The sequence below is a fragment of the Neolamprologus multifasciatus genome, chromosome 6 (assembly GCF_963576455.1).
Source record: "Neolamprologus multifasciatus chromosome 6, fNeoMul1.2, whole genome shotgun sequence".
NCBI lineage: Eukaryota > Metazoa > Chordata > Actinopteri > Cichliformes > Cichlidae > Neolamprologus > Neolamprologus multifasciatus.
In genome coordinates this window covers 34,273,677-34,291,084 of record NC_140444.1, presented here as the reverse complement: position 1 = coordinate 34,291,084, position 17,408 = coordinate 34,273,677, and the positions used below count along the sequence as shown (strand labels likewise).

The window sequence follows — 17,408 nt, the reverse complement described above, 5'->3', positions numbered from 1 at the left end:
ATCTCTCTCCTCCTGCTGCTTAGCGAACCACCAACCAAAGTCTGCGCTGATACAACAATGCATTTCACAAACTAGCTAGCACTGCGCTTTGAGACCGCTAAGAATATTGTAAACAATAAAGTGGAAGTCGCTCTCTTTCCATTTCTACATCGCTTCAAGGATGATTTTCTTTTTCAATAAAGAATAACATATATGGAAATACAGATTCACCTGTGAGGCCAATATTGCCCAATCAATATGTATCAGTCAGGCTCTAGTCATTAGTTCATTGTTATTGATTGCCACTGCTTTGATTTGAACAGGCAAGATTAAAGGACTGAAATTAAAAGCTGGTTATAAAACAGACTGAACATCCATTTCAGACAGCACAGTGGCATTGATGATCAGAGTACCAGTGGGACTAAATCAAACGTTCCTCTGGACCTGCACTCAACTTCAAACTGAACAAGAGCAGAAAGCCCTTTCCAGGGTTTTCTTGATGACTGTATTCAGCTGAAGCTGAAGGCCAGGTTTGTTTTTTAAAAAAAAGAAAAGATCTACTTCTGCACTCTTGTTCTTTTTTTTCTTGAAAGCTACCACTCACACACGCAAGTACCAAAAGCAACCATGACTGCAACGACTTTCAGGGTTGTTTCTATGCCAACATTTTTCTCTGATTTCTATCATTTAGCAGCTTTCCTTTTTTTGTCATTATAAGCACTTATAAAGCCAGAAATTTCACTTTCAAACAGACGCGCACAACTTTGAGCCACTTTTCTATCTGCTGCATTCTCCTCAAACACAAAATGTATCTGAAACGTATCGCTTCGATGCGATTCCCCTTTAATTCCCACGTCGCTCTGGTGTACTGTAGCTGATGCAGCTGACAGCCCCCAAATGCGTATTAGCGCATGTATGTGTGCTCACTGCAGTGATGGGTGAATGAATCGCCCAAGCGTGTGTGAAACGCTCTGTCTGGCCTCCCTCTCTCTCTCTCACACTCTCTGCGGCAGCACAAACTGTGCGGCCATTCAGACGCACACCTACACGCGCGCACGGAGCCGTGCTGCTCGCCATGTACCGCCGCCTGAATTAGCACCTTTGTCCGTGCCAGGCGAGCACATATCCAGGCGGGCAGAGCCTGAGGAAGCCCGTTCCGTTAATATTCTCAGAGAAATCAATTTAAACATGAGCTGACATGAAAAGAGCACCGCCGCTGTATCCTCTCTCACACACACAGACACACACACACTCAATTTGTCACTAAGCTCACAGGCAGAAACTCGCTTTAAGACAATTCTCGACTTTCGTTCAAATTTTTTTTAAAAAGGGGGGGGGGGGGTTAAACAAACTTAGAAATTGGATTCTAGCTTTTTCTTTTACTTATTTTTCTCTTTAAAATAAAGCCACACCGTTTTCTCAGTCTGATACATACAAAAACTTAGTTCGATTGTACTCATACCGCAGGAAATAACACAGTGCATTTATCACACGCAAACTCTTTTACAATCATCGGTAACAAATTTCCTCTCCTTCAGGAGTCTCGGCAAACATCACACACAAAGGTGACAAAAAAAACAGAAAAAGTAAACAAACTGATATTTTATTTTTTGTTTTTTTTAGAGTTTAACGGCCAAAATGTGGGGAAGGTTTGGGAGGGGGGGGGAAGGTTATTGATTAGCCTTTAAACTCGCTAACAAATCTGAACATATCACCAGCCAATCGAAAAGCTGCTGTCCAAGTCAGAGCGTTTCTCTGAAGACCAGTAGGTCAGCTTCCCGGCATGGCCAGCTGGGGTTAAAGAGCAGGCTGAGGTCGAGGAGATCATAAACCATGCCAATATACATATTAATATTCATTTCAACCCCTGACCTCACCGAGCCCAAACTCTCAGAGAAGCTTTCATCTGGCAGATGAAACAAAGCAAACCAAAACAACAAAACAAAAAGGGCTCGGCGCAACCTCACTCAGCTGCATTTCGAATGCTTCGCCACGCATACATTCAATATCAAAAACAACAGTGTTACCGAAGTTTGGAGAAGGAGCCGTTGCCTTCTCCAAACTGGATTACCCCTCCCCGCCCCCCTTCCCCTAGGGAATGTCTGTGATTATGGTAAGAAAAGGTTTTTAGTGACAGTACACACTCTTAAAAACATAAAAAATAAAGGCTGAAATCAGGTTTCTAAAGGTTGCAGAAGGATGAGGAACTGGGGGGGAGTGAACCTCCTTCTGCTACCTTTCACCATGGTTTTCCATCTCTCTCCACAAGAGCATTCAAGAACAAACTGCAGAGATTCATTCTAAGCTGTGGAGACAGACAGAAACGTGGACAAACAAAAGAAGGCAAGCAGAACAAACTGAAGAAACAGATCCCCAAACATATAGCGGGCTAGGGGAGGAGTGATTACTGTCATCAAGACCAGAGTGGCCATCGTTCTGTTCTCATCACCCCAGAGATATTCCACCCCTCCTTCCATCAATCTGTCCATTCTATCTATCTGTCCGTTCACTCACTCAAAACAAAGTGCTGCTATCGCCCCCCGCCCCCTGCAGGCCGTCTGCCGGCGTGGCTCCGCTTCCCGCTTCACTGTTGTTGGCTGCTGCCGCTGCAGCCACGGCTTCCAGTGAGGCGGGGTCAAAACCTTGCTCCGTCCCCAACGCGTCGGCCTCCATCTTCACGCTGTCGGCCAGGAACGCGGAGTAGGCGTCGCTGTCGGCCATCAGCAGTTTCAGTTTGGGGATCCAGCTCTTGCGGACAACGCGGCGGGCGTTGGTGCACATGTCGGCAGCGATGGCGTTCATTTCGCTCTCCTTGAAGCTCGGTGCAAAATTCTGGCAGTAGACTGGAGCGAGGCAAAGAGTATGTAAAGGGACAATAAGAGGAAATGATGGGAGAGAAAAACATATGGCAGAGAAACGCAGAAACGCATTAGAGCCTAAATTCTAAATCTGCAGCTTTGCATACCTGCAGCTCCAAGATCTCACTGACATGTAATCATAGACTGTATATAAACATCGGCCAGTGTGATGTCATTGATTTGTAGACTTTAATTTTGAACAAAGGGCAACCTCTGGGTACATCATCTCTGGCTCTCTTCCACAGCATGTTTTTTGTTCTCTCTTCCTTCTCTCACCCAAACTGGTCCCTGAGCCTGGTTCAGCTGGAGGTTTCTTCCTGTTAAAAGGGAGTTTTTCCTTCCCACTTTCACCAAAGTGCTTGTTCATAGAGGGTCATATGATTGTTGGGTTTTTCTCTGTATGTATTATTGTAGAGTACCTTACAATATAAAGCACCTTGAGGCGATTGTTGTTGTGATTTGGCGCTGTATAAATAAAATTGAATTGAATTGAATTGAACTGAACTGAACTGAACTTGAGGCTGGCTCCAAAAGCAATATCATAGACTCCCAAGCCCAATTTGTCTTCTGTAGCTAATGTACATTTTCATAACAACTGCTATAGTTTGCCCCCATATATCCTTTCCAGTCACCTTTCTCACTCACTATGTATTAACAGACCTCTCTGTATTGAATCGTATCTGTTATTAATCTCTGTCTCTCTTCCACAGCATGTCTTTATCCTGTCTTCCTTCTCTCACCCCAACCGGTCGCAGCAGATGGCCGCCCCTCCCTGAGCCTGGTTCTGCCGGAGGTTTCTTCCTGTTAAAAGGGAGTTTTTCCTTCCCACTGTCGCCAAAGTGCTTGCTCATAGGGGGTCATATGATTGTTGGGCTTTTCTCTGTATCTATGAAGCGCCTTGAGGCGACATTTGTTGTGATTTGGCGCTATATAAATAAAATTGAATTGAATTGAATTGAATATTTATAAGCGTTTAAAGCTCTGGGTGTGCTTGCTTTATGTGACTATTTGATGCTGGTAAAGGCGACTGTAGCATCCAGCTCTCTGCTAGGCCTCAGAGCCACTAATTTGAGTCACTTAACTGGATGTCCAGACATGGAGTTTTGGTGTTGGTGTACTTTGAGGAAATTCTACTATAAATATCTGACTAGTAATCAGTAACTAATTACTGATTACTTCCCCAAAAAAGTAATCCCGTTACTTTACTGATTACTTATTTTCAAAAGTAATTAATTACTTAGCTACTTAGTTACTTTTTAAAAACACGATTTACAACCTGAATAGGTGATAAAGTGATAGATCTTTCAGCCCAATTCTACTTTTTCTGCATAATCCATCATACAAAATGTAATCATATGGAAAAGTCCCTTTTTAAAACTTGTTTTATTAGTTTTAATCTTTTAACATCAAGCAAAAATTTAATTATATGCAACATTCTCTGACTTGAAGAAATTAGTTTAACATTTAAACCTATTTTCTGCACATTCCAGCACATAAAATAAAATATTTTTTGTGTTTACACTCAGTCTTTCAAATAGATGCAAGTAAAACACAGCAGAAAATAAATAAAATCAAAGACTCAGCGGCTCTATTTTCACCTGTAAAGCAGGAGTCGGGCAGGCGGAGGTTTACCCTGGTGCAGGTGTGCCGCAGTGGTCAGTGGAAGGATCCACGAGTTTCTCTGTGAGTTTCCCATTACGTCGTTGTGCACTCGATGCTTGCTTGGAAGTTTAGGGGTTTTTTTCGGTTTTTCGGAAGTTTTCTTCCCACGCACAACGGACACTAATGCTTTTGTCACTTTTTATGGAATCAAACTCAAAGTAAGGTCAGTACTTCCACGCTTTAAACGCTGCACGCTCATACTCTCTCCTGCACTCGATATATTATCCATTGTTGATCTGCACACCGCTGTTGTCACAAACATCGCACTCGCTTACGTCACTGTCATGAGACATTCTCGCAAAAAAAATCACGGTTTTAGTAACGCAGTAACGCAGCGTTCCTACGGGAAAGTAACAGTAATCTAATTACCGTTTTTGCAATAGTAATCCCTTACTTTACTCGTTACTTGAAAAAAGTAATCAGATTACACGTTACTGCCCATCTCTGGCCATGTCAATGACAATCCTTTGTGCTAGCGTTAGCTTATAACTGAGCACATTACCCTCTTGTTTAAATGTGGTCACTTCTTGCTTCAAACTGAAACAAACAGCGGTGACCAAAAAAGCTAACATAACATTTCAAAATGGCACTTCACAACACAAAAGGTTACAATGGGTTGTGTACATCTTTTATATACAGTCTATGACGCAGAAGCCTGAACTTTGACATTTTAGTCACCAGAAAGCATTGTGGTCTAGCACACTGAGGTTTAAGGCAATTTCATTTCGGCTACGTCCATCTTCCTTATACAGTCTATGCATGTAACTCTCAGTATACATACACTGTACGTCTTCTGTATGACTCACATTTGACAGCGTGCAGCACTCTGTTGTCCAGAGGTTTACGACTGGGATCATTGGTTGAGGAGCGGATGCCGGTTCCACAGCTGTTAGCCAGAGTGCTCCTGAGCAAGTTAAAACAAAACAAAAATACACATCAACACGTAAAATACTTGAATGGACAATGCACATCTTTGTCTGCTGTCAACAAGCGCAAAAATGATCAACCATAAAATCTTTATTATATCAGTCTTACAAAAATAACCCCCCAAAATCAGACACTGACCTGTCGAAGAACGCCGCCAGAAGGCGTCTGAGCAGCACTTTGTGGCGGGTGCCGGCGCTGACGTGGCAGTTCATGAGCTGGGCGCGGGAGATGAACACAGAGGTGCCGCTCACCAGTTCCAGCTTCTCAGCCGGGTCTCCTTCCTCATACAGCTTTGGGTGGCAGCGGTTTCCGATCTGGCTGATGAGCTCGGCGGGCAGCGATGCTAGTTCCTGCCGGGACCGCCCCCCTCTGCCCCCCCGCCCGCCCCCTGAGTCTGGGGCTAAGTCTGGCAGAGCCTCCACCCGCTCCCCGACAACTGAGGAAGGGAACGATCGAGTGTTACCTTTCTTTTTTTTTGCAATGAGGGTTAGGGATCATTTAAAAATGTAATATAGTAGCAACAGCTTTTCAGCAGTGATACAAAACTTCTAAAGGGAATTACAAAGGTGGCCAGCTCTCAGATGTTAAAAAACTGGATGCAGGCCGTTCAATCATACACGTTAGCCATAAACTTTTAACATCCAGTTCTAAATGTACTTCTGTTAATTGTCCTTCTGGTTTGAAACCACTGCATATTTACTGTAAGCACATGATGCTGCTCCTTCGAACTTTTCAGTCTCAAGTCTGATCCTAAAACATTCAGTAAACAACAAACCTCGCTGTGCCCCAGTTTCCAATTCCTGCATGTAACAAAATACCGTTCGACCAACTTTATACACCATCGTTCCATTCATGTGATTGTCCTCAAACTAGCGATCAAGCAGACCATAAACAGCTCACAAACTTAAAGCAGGACCACAGCTTTCAGCGGTTTCAGTGTTTTGAACATTTCGCTCTCGCTAACATCCTCCACTATTGAGAAAGTTGGATAAACAAACTTTCCACCATTCGTACTCGTAAACACACTACAAGCGCTGCAGAGATCAGAGGAGGAAACTTTTAGACGGAGCTGCACAGTAACCCTGGAATGAACTCACCCGCTGATGCGTTTATCCTGCTGTCAGCGCTTACCTGCTGCTCCGGCGTTCAGCATGCTGTACATGGTGTACATGTTGCAGATCTGTCTGTACTGCTCTTCAGTCTCATCTGCTATATCATCCTCCTCCTCATCGTCGTGGTAACTGATGGGTGAGTCGCTGGTGTACATGCTCAGGGTGCCCGGGCTCGTACCCTCTGGGGTCCCGCCGTTGTTGTTGTTATTGTTGTGGTTACTGTTGAGCACAGCTCCCACTAAAGCGCTGCCTCCGCTGCCCACCAGAGAGGCGTTAGCGGCAGGTCCGCGGCCAGAGGCGTCCTGGGTTATTGTATTGGAAGAGGACGAGGAAGAGGAAGAGGAAGAGTAGCGTGCGGCCTTCCTCAACCCGCCGCCCCCGCCCCCTCCTGACCCCCCTCCCCCATCACGGTTACCCCCCTCCCATAGCCGCTTGGCCACAGGAGTGCAGACCACAGAGTAGGGAGAGCCCTCCGGCTGAGGAAGAGAAAGGGGGAGAGAAACATGCTGGTTATAAACCAGTGCCTGACTGGAACACTCAATAAAACACAGCAATAAACAAATGTCATTTCATGGTTTTGTGGCTTAGAGTACAAATGGTACGTTTCCCATCTCAAGCAGCATCAAACAAATATCACTGGAGGTTCTGGCAGCACGTTTTTAATGCACATATATTGAACAGAGGTGCCGGCCTCAGCTGAAACAGAGCACACATGCTCGTTATTAGAAATGATTTGACTGTAATGAAGCGAGATGGGTTTCAGATAAAACATTCATTCAGCCACTCATTGTCAGTTCGTCAAATGCCTCCCACTGACCATCTCAGACAGGGGATGATGTACTTCTTACAAGTACAAAATTCCAGGTCGCTACGGTCATAAGTTTATCAAAAAAGGATTTCAATAGATGAAGGTGGGTTTTCTTTTTAGTACAATAGAATTCAGGTATGTAGAAATGATCTTCGATCTTCTTTCTGTGAGGCAATATTGCTAACCACTGCGCCACCATGCTACTAGGGGTGGGGGAAAAAATCGATACTGTGTAGTATCGTGATATTTTGTTTGCTAATAATGTATCGATACAGGGACAGCAGAAATCGATATTTCGCTCTGACTTCAGAGCATGTTGATCCTTTTTCTGAGCAAGAATCCTGACATTCCTTCACTGTCCAAATGTGTTTAACTTTTTTTTGGCAGCAATAAACATGACAGTTTACTTATTTTAATTTAAGACATGTTTTATTTTAATTAAGTTTAAAACTTTTTTATTTAATGTAAAATTATATTTTGTTTTAATTTACTTTCAAATTCTTCAGTTGCTGAATGGGCTGCATAGTTGTCATAAATTGCATAGTTCAGAATAGCTATAATTCAGTTAAGTTGGACTAGACTGTAATACAAACCATTCAGTTTGTCAACAATAAAACTGAAATGAGAGAAAGACTGAGTGTGAGACTTTGATATTAGATAAAATGAATATTGATAAAGTTTACCTTTATGTACAGAATCTGAATATCGCAAAATATTTTTAAAAATTGCAATAATATCGTATCGTGCGTTAAGTATTGTGATAATATCGTATTGTGGGATGTATGGTGATTCCCACCTCTACATGCTACCCTGCATCCCCGTTTGTAATTCAAAAAATCACACTGAGAAAATGACAATAAACACAAATCACAAATTCTGCATATATTATGAATGGAGTTGTTCTGGTACATGGTGTCATACCTGGGAATGTCACACTGATGGTGGATGCTTTTTTCTCTATTCTAGCTTTAACATCTCTGAAAGTCTTTATCAGTTTTCAAGAATATTATATGCCTCGTGTGTGAGAAGCTGTGAATTCAATATCAGTCATCTAAAGGCCCCAAGATCTGCTGATGATTGGACATCCTAATATTTTAGGGATTCTCCATACTCATGAAGACATAATACCAGCACCACACCCATCTCTTAGTATTTTTTAATGACAGCATAGATCTGAAATTTTGTATAAGAAGAAGAATCTTTTCCCAGGAATTTTTCAGGTCAAGTTAAGATTTTTTTTGTTTTGTTTGTTGCTTTTTTAATTGAGATGAATTGAGATGGAAGGGCACAAAGGCACAATTTCACACAGCCAATAATATGTAACTGAGCTATCAGGAGTATCAAATATACGACCCAAAGGCCAGAATCAGCCTTCCAAGGGGGGGAAATCCAGTCCACTGAAGGCTTTGCAGAGAATGAGAGCATGAAAATGAAAGATGCAGTTACATTTTCTGCAATTCTACGACACGTTCAACTGTGGTACTTTCTGGAATATAATGTGTTGCAAACCCTCAACCTTATTCATCGGCCTGCCTCTGCTATCTCTGCATATCTATGGAAAACTAATGCCCATTGCCTTGGTACATTATACATTATCATCCAAAGATCGTTAAATACAAGAACAACAACAAAAGTAAAAGGCTGTGCGGACACATTTCTGTGATCTATGACTGTGGCGTGTAGTTTTGGCAGCAGAATGACTAAATGCAAATCTCAGGGTGTTCATTTGCTTTATATAAAGTTTATTATTTAAAATTCCATCCAGCCATCCATCTTCTTCCGCTTTATCCGGTCTGGATTGCGGGGGCAGCAGCCTAAGCAGCCCAGACCTCCCTTTCCCCAGCCACCTCCTCCAGCTTATCCGGGGGAACACCAAGGTCTGCCCCGGGGCCTCCTCCCGGTGGGACATGCCCGGAACACCTCACCCAGGAGGCGTCCAGGAGGCATCCTTGTCAGATGCCCGAACCACCTCAGCTGGCTCCTTTCGATGTGGAGCAGCAGCGGCTCTACTTTGAGCCCCTCCCGGATGGCCAAACTTCTCACCCTATCTCTAAGGGAGAGGCCAGCCACCCTTCGGAGGAAGCTCATTTCTGCCGCTTATATCCGCGATCTCGTTCTTTTGGTCACTACCCACAGCTCGTGGCCATAGGTCAGGGTAGGGACGTAGATCGACCGGTAAATTGAGAGCTTCGCTTTTACGCTCAGCTCTCTATTCACCACGACGGACCGGTGCAGCGGCTGCAGCACTAATCTGTCTTTTAATCTCCGGCTCCCTTCTCCCATCACTCGCGAACAAGACCCCGAGATACTTGAACTCCTCCACTTGGGGCAGGAACTCATCCCCGACCTGGAGTGGGCACTCCACCCTTTTCTGGCTGAGAGCCATGGCCTCAGATTTGGAGGTGCTGATCCTAATTCCCGCTGCTTCACACTCGGCTGCCAACCGTTCCAGTGCGAGCTGGAGGCCATCACCCGATGAAGCCAACAGAACCACATCATCCGCGAAAAGCAGAGACGAGATTCTGAGGCCACCGAAGTGAAAGCCCTCCGCCACTGGGCTGCGCCTAGAAATCCTGTCCATAAAAATTATGAACAGAATCAGTGGCGGAGCCCATCATCCACCGGGAACGAGTCCGACTTATTGCCAGCAATGCGAACCAAGCTCTTGCAACGGTTGTATAGGGAATAAATGGCCCGTAGCAATGGGCCAGACACCCCATACTCCCGCAGCACCTCCCACAGGACACCCCGAGGGACACTTATTATTTAAAATTAAAATTAATTACATTAAATGTGTTAATAAATAATCAAAATGTACTTCTTTACACTAAAAGAAAAATGGGAATATTTGTCTCAAATATGAACTCCAATGACGTTAACACTCCTGATTTAACAATCACATAAATAAATCATAACACAAGCTGTAACAGAAACTGATTAATTGGGCCCAACTTTTATTAAAATAATTATATGTAATAACCAGCCCTCTTGCTATTTTTCTAAATCGTCTGAAAATATCTGATGATCTGCTTTCTTGGCACTATTTCAATATTTCAGTCTCTGTTTGGTTTTTTGTTGTTGTCTTTTTAACTGTGAAAACAAATCAGTGGTGGAAAAAGGCTGACGTCTACAGGTTAACATTTCACTTACAGAAATGTTAAGTTAAAATAAGAAGTAACATGTAATATATCAGCTTTAACAAGATCGCACGTCTCACACGCACCTAACGTTAAATCTGCCACTGATGGGGAAACGCTACACCTGACAAATATGATGATGTTTGCTTATCTATACCAAAAGGGTGATGATGATCACACTGCCCCTAAAGAGATATGCAGATTAGCAGCACTTGATATCACATGAAAACTATTTTTGGAACTCACAACAGATGCTTTCTTCCATTTTCAATGAAAAGAAATTAACATATCCAGTATATATACTTCGTTATTAGGGTAATCTGACTCTACCTGAAGCTGAAGTAACCGAATAAGGAGTCTGACCTTTAAAAAAATTCATGTTCCTCCCTCAGAAAGTTTTTGGACTCTTACTTCATTTCAAGATTATGATTCATCCGCCAAAAAAGAAAGAAAAGACAAAAACATGTGGGGTTGTGTAGCAAGGCCCAGACCAAACCTACCTGCTGTGGAGCTGGCTGAGGTGTTGTGGCTGTATGTTCAATCTTCACCTTGGACACGAGGGGAAGGGGTGTCAGGCAGGAGGCAGGCCTCCCTACAGTGGCAGCACCGATGCCAACTCCGCCCACTCCCACTGTTTGAGTGACGGGGCTCTGAGGCTCAGAGGATGGGGTCTCCTCGGTGTGGAGACCCTGGGAGTCACAGCTTGGAGAGGAGACCTGGTGTGGGGCAAGTTTCATGAATATGAGCAAAACATATTATGCCATTAGAAGGGTAAATCTACTGTAAACATACTGTATGTCTGATATCTACTCAAATCTGACGGCAGCACTGAAGACAGGTAAAAAGAGACAGCACTATTAAATATATACATATATTAAATATTTACTGAGGGAAACTTGGTTGTTTGATGGAGCTGGGCTTAACATTTCTCAAATAAGGTATCAAAAATGTGTCTAGCACTCTGTTTTAAATCTCAGGCAACACATGGCAGCAGTGGTGTAATAATTTAGTAATAAAGAACGTGAATGATGACATTAGGAAGCATCCTGAGCTTGAACAAATGAAGCCAACACTTGTATTACGAAACCTGCAGTTCCTCTAGTGGACAGCAGAGGCTCACTCCAAAATTGAGTTGATCCTCTGTCCTAACATACCCAAATATTAAATTTCCGAAAACAATCCTTAACAGGGCGATTCAACAAACAGAGCTGGAGTCTTTGCATCATTGTTTTTATGAGGCGGGGGGAAAAATCACTGATCTATTCTTTTTCTTTAAGGCTTAAAATTAGGGGTGTAGCTTATGTTATCAGAATATTTTGTCATTTTATTAGAAGTAACAAATAAAAAGTCTGTCCAAGAAGTTTGCACTTGGCCTCAGTTAAGAAGAAACTTCTGTTTTATTTGTATGTTACTTAGTACTAGCTAGCTAATCTTCTATACACAATCTATGGAAATGACCAAAGTAATTCACACCTGAAGTTCATGTATAATAGTACAAAGAAGCCAGAAACAAATGACCATACAGCATTTACTGTAAAGCCATCAATGAGGCAGTGGAACGCTACAGTAATAGTTTAACAATAAAATAGTAATATCTGAAAAATATGTGCTGATTAAAAGGTTAATATGTTCATGTTATTGTGGTTACAATCTAAAGCAGTATAATCAAATTAAGCGAAAAGTCCTGGAGTTCAAAATTAACAGTCTCCATATTATAATGCTGAAAAGAATTCTCCTTAATGTATGAAACATTCACTTTAGTTTCACAGAAACCAAGGGGAGGAAAAAACATAAGGCAACTTTAAATCTAGTAATCATGAATCAAACATGAACATCCTGGCTATTTAACATCACAACACTACTGGGAACTAAAAGATCATTCATTTTTAGCACTATTTGGTCATTGTATTAACAATTCTATCAAAAATTTCTGCCAAAATAGCTGATGGAGTAAGAAAACTACAAATAATGAACATTTTAGGAACAGTAAACTGATGAGATTGCACGATATGACTTTTCTAGTATCAAATATCGTTGTATTGATTGTTTTTCTACTGGTCTACTAGCACATAGCTGGCATTTTATCAACTCTGTGTCTAGAGGTGTTAAGTGGAACTTTCAAGGAAATCAGTGCCGCTCATTAATATGCTAATTAATGCAGCCAGGCACTCCAGATCTAATCAGATCATCTGCTACTATAGAGGGAACCTGTAGTGTCAGTACGACGTTTCAATTATTCTCGATTCACGAGAACGTGTCTACAAACAGAGACGCCCCCATCACAACATAATGCCACGCATAATGTCACGCACAACAGGTAACACGGCGGCAGCACGCAGAAACGGCTATTTTTACATCTGCTTCATTTTGATTACATTTAAATAATCCTCATATTCACAGAAGTGTTCCTATGGATGCTCTGCTACATTTGCATTCAACTTTAACAGATGTTTAAATGACTCGATTTGTGATTGCTTCATTATCAGCTTACCTTAAGGAAAAACTCGGTGCCTTTCTCCATGATCTGTTGGATCTGGAGGAAGCCGGCGGTGTACATGAGCAGAAACTGGTCTCCCACATTCATGCTGAGGCGCCCCGTGTAGCAGAAGGCCAGGATCTGCTGGAAACTCTGCGGCTGCACGGCCGGGGGTAGCTCCACCACCGAGCTCTTCCCCCCAGCATTGAACAGGTCCCGGAAGTAGGAGCTGCTGGCTGCCAGCACTGCACGGTGGGCCTGAGGGGTAAACAGCAGGAGTAGTGAAGTCGTAAGGGTTTAAAAATACATCGACTCCGATGCAGTAAACAGTATATATCAACATCCTTATCCGGAGATTTGCACTTGCTCATGTTTGTTGTCAGTAAGGTAGAAGACATAAACAAACAGGAAAGTAGTAACAGAAGAAGACGAACACATTTTTATTGTTAATCTCTGGTTGAATTTATTTTAATGGAAAGCATGAAAATTGCATCCTGTTGTAAAGGAAACTTCACGTATTGCTCAACAGTAACTTTTGAAGCACTGCCAAAATTAGTGTCTTCAGGTTACGATGTCAAATTGCACTAAACAGTCCAAAACTAACAATTTATTGACTGATCAGTAGAGGCAGACAAAGGAAGCTCAAAAAATGTTGAGACTATTAGTTTTTGACCCGAGGCATCGTTTTTTTTATCCTACCAAGAGATTCTCACCAAAATCCTGACACTACATGCACAAACAGTACTCCAGGCAATTCATCTGCACGTTCTGGCAACAAGGAAACACGAGGACCTAGAATTACCAGCTTGCCGCTGTGTCTCTCAGTGAAGAGAGTCAAGCTGCATTTTACATCCGTGCTTGTCTAGACTCATACGTAGAAGACTAAGGTTGCAGTGGCTGAGATTTTTCCAGTTCAAATACGACACCTTGGCTTGGGTTATCTTCCATTTAGTGAGTAGCTGTCAGACACCAATGTCAAAATAATAAGCTGTATTCACTCTGAGGAAGAGACTGGGAGTCAGTCTTTATGTGTAAGCCAACATCAGGCTCTACTTAAACACTAACTTTGTAAAACAAACTGCGGCGAATAAATACACCCAAGAATAGAAATGTATTGAATTTGTATGTCATAGTAATTATAAGCATGTGGAGTGGAGCTGACAAGAGACAGATAATGTGGAAATATATTCATGGAGTGCAAAAAAGCTCCCCAACAAGTGTTACACTGAACATAGTGAGAGAGAAGGGACGGCGATAGCAATGTCGCTGTCAAAGCTTCTCAGTCCGGTTAAGTTACATGTCCATGCTGTGCAGTTTGCATTAAGTCAAAAGTTACTGCAAACTTAAAAGAACACTTACTGGTGAAACGTGTGAAATACCTCCAAACATACTGCCAAAAGTATTCGCTCTTCTGCCTTCACATGCATATAAAAAAGAGTTCTTAATCCATAGGGTTTGATATGATATCAGCTAGGGCTGCACGATTAATCGTTAGAAAATCGCGATCTCGATTCATACTTATGTGCAATCTCATTTCCAAATGACAACGATTTAAAAAAAAAAAGAAAAGACGACGACGATTCGCATTTTGATCCGGGACATAATCATGAAAACAAGCGCTCACTCTTCCTGCTCAACAAATGACAAGGGCGGAGCCTTATACCACGTGATACAGAACCTGTGCCGTGTGATGCTAAAATTGGCAGGGAAAAAACAACGGAGAGCACGTCAGGGATGACGAGAAAGTGACTGGAGAAAATCCGTCCCGGTCAACCACCCAAACATCAATAACGGGAACCTTATACAGCGCTTCCCTATACCCGTCGAACTCCCGCAGGCACAAAGGCTATTACTTATCACCTGACCAAAGATATGGCTCCCATCAACACTGTGCAAAACGAGGGATTTAGGAAAATGATCAACACCCTAGACAAACGCTACACAGTGCCGTCCCGCAACTATTTTTCTATTGTTGCACTACCTGCTCTATACACGCAGTGTCGAGCAACGGCGGAGACGGAATTTCAAGCAGTACAACATTTTGCAGCAACGACAAAATGTGAGACATTTGTTGTTTTTATGTTTATTTATTGTTTTTATGTTCAGTCTCAACTGTTACGACGTTGATGTGCAGTTAATAAGTGCAATAAATATTTATATTGGAAAAGAAAATCGTGAGAGAATCGTGATCTCAATTCTAAGCAAAAAAATCATGATTCTCATTTTATGCAAAATCGTGCAGCCCTAATATCAGCTTCAATTTATCTGGGAGGGCTTTCCACAATATTTAGGAGTGTTTATGGGAATTTTTTGGCCATTCTTCCAGAAGTGCATTTGTGTGTTCAGACACATATTTTTGGATGATAAAGCTCACAGTCTCTGCTCTAATTGTAAAGGTGTCCTACGAGGCTGAGGTCAGGACTGTGCAGGCCAGTCGAGTTCTTCCACACCAACAGGAGCAAACAGAACAACAGAATTGACTGCAAAGAATAGATGACTCCCACAGATCAGTTCGCTCACCTTGATAACAACTCACTAACAACTACATCCCTAAAAACAACTATAAAGGAATGTGATAGGCTGACACCAAAGATCAGTGTCATTATCTGTGACAATCTCTTCTTCTCTTTCTCACTTATGATGTTGAAAAATTAATAACACTAGGGCTTTTGCATTTGGGTCATCCGACATAAATGTTGTCATAATCAGTAAAAGTTTTCTTGAGTTACAAGCAAAAACATCTTTTGAAATGTCACCGTGACATTGAGATCCTTTCATACTTTAGTGAGAGTGCACATTTCTGCCAAATTTGGAGAAATTCAAAGTAAATAGATTACACTAAAGAGTTGGCAATGAGAGTAAGCTAAGTGGAGACATAAAAAGATAAATTACTTTTAACTTTAAATATGCGCTTTTGATTCTGCCTGTATTCAGGTCAAACAAAAACGTCGTTAGCTATATTAGTTTGAATGAAGTCGTCTAAAAACTTAATTCTGACCTTGAAGGCATGTCCCTTGACGACCACGGAGACGTCACAGTAGAGGCCCTGCAGCCGCTGCTCGTTCAGACACTCCAGGACATTGTTGCCAAAGTTAGGGATCGCCATCTGCAGCGTCTGAGCCATAACGCTCTGCCCAGCACCACAGGGTCTGCAGGAAGTAGAAACAAGTTAGTGTGTGGATAACAGTAGCACTGGAAGGTTAAAAAGGAAGGAGTGGATGATGGAGGAAAGGAATTATCTGGAAGGAAGGTAGATGAAGGGATGATGGGGACATACAGGTAATTGGCAGGAAGGTCAGGAGAGTTGGGAATTGGTACAGGAAAAAAATGAGACGTGATGGAAAGGAGACGATAAAATGAGGCAGCGTAACAGGAGCAAAGGAAACCAAATAAATGAGTTATGAGATAAGAGCGCAAAGAAGAACTGGAAAATATGCAAAAAAACACAAGCAAGGCAGAGTTAAGGAGGAACGACAGAGACTTAAAATAAAGAAATAGGGTAAGTAAAGTGTATGATGATTAATGGATTAAGTATTTGGTAAACAACTTTAATTCAAAACTCTATCTTTCAAATGAAACAGAATTTGGGGCCACCAGCCACAGTTACATAAGCCTTTATCTTTTTTTCTTTAAAAAAATCTCTTGTTTCATGACATCTAATTCTCAGTTAATAAACTGTTTTGGTGGTTTTTGGCCTACTTTGTTATTTTCTTGTCGTTGCTTCCCAGTCAAAACACAGCCTCTTACATAACTCGTCTATTTCACTCGTCTTCGTCACATTCAACAAAGAAGCTTGTGATCAAAAGTGGAGGAACTGTCAAAGTACAGAAAAGGAATAAAATAAAGCAGGACTTTATCTCTAAAATCGGTGTTTCTCATGACTGAAGTCATCACTTTTTTGGTTTTGTTTAAAAATGCACAATGCAAACACAGAACGACTCGAACGCCAAGTATGACAAAGCAGAAGTAAACAGACGAGAGCACAAAGGTGAGTCACGACTCCACTGAACAAATATGTTATATAGAGGATCGTGGCCTCCGAGTGATGGATGGTGGCCAAGCTTAGCTGACATGACAAGTATTTGGAGCGCAGCTTGTGGTGAGGAGCCAGCTCCTACCCTGGCTACAAACCCAAACAAACCACTAGTAGGAAACTGATTAGCCTCGTTCCTCCACTAGGAACGAGGCTCACAGACCAAGCCTAGAACCTACACACCAGCTTTCTAACTCCGGTTCTCCTCATACATTTGCGGGAGTGTGTACAGTGATGCAGCAGCAGACACTTAAAGGTTAAAAAATATCATATATACAGCTTTTCTTGAGGTTATCCCTTCTGGGGCTGCACCAGCAGATGATCTGCTTCCCTCTCACCCTATTCCTAAAATCCTCTTCTGTCACACAAATACACAAACTCCATGTCCTCTTTCACTACATCCATGAACCTCCTTT

General features: G+C 42.2%; 1 protein-coding gene across 3 annotated transcripts in view; it reads right to left on the bottom strand.

Moving 5' to 3' along the window:
* Positions 1-524: 524 nt before the first annotated feature.
* The window catches only part of nacc1b (nucleus accumbens associated 1, BEN and BTB (POZ) domain containing b), a 31,256-nt gene continuing 14,372 nt past the window's right edge, over positions 525-17,408 (bottom strand). For all 3 annotated transcript variants that reach the window (XM_085164298.1, XM_085164300.1, XM_085164299.1), the window contains exons 2-8: positions 15,958-16,108; positions 12,975-13,217; positions 10,984-11,199; positions 6,558-7,014; positions 5,565-5,862; positions 5,306-5,403; positions 525-2,822 (exon numbers count right to left, since the gene is read on the bottom strand). In XM_085164298.1, the coding sequence (XP_085020424.1) occupies positions 2,494-2,822; positions 5,306-5,403; positions 5,565-5,862; positions 6,558-7,014; positions 10,984-11,199; positions 12,975-13,217; positions 15,958-16,108 (1,792 nt within the window). In that variant the 3' untranslated portion in view covers positions 525-2,493. The remainder of the gene's footprint in view (positions 2,823-5,305; positions 5,404-5,564; positions 5,863-6,557; positions 7,015-10,983; positions 11,200-12,974; positions 13,218-15,957; positions 16,109-17,408) is intronic.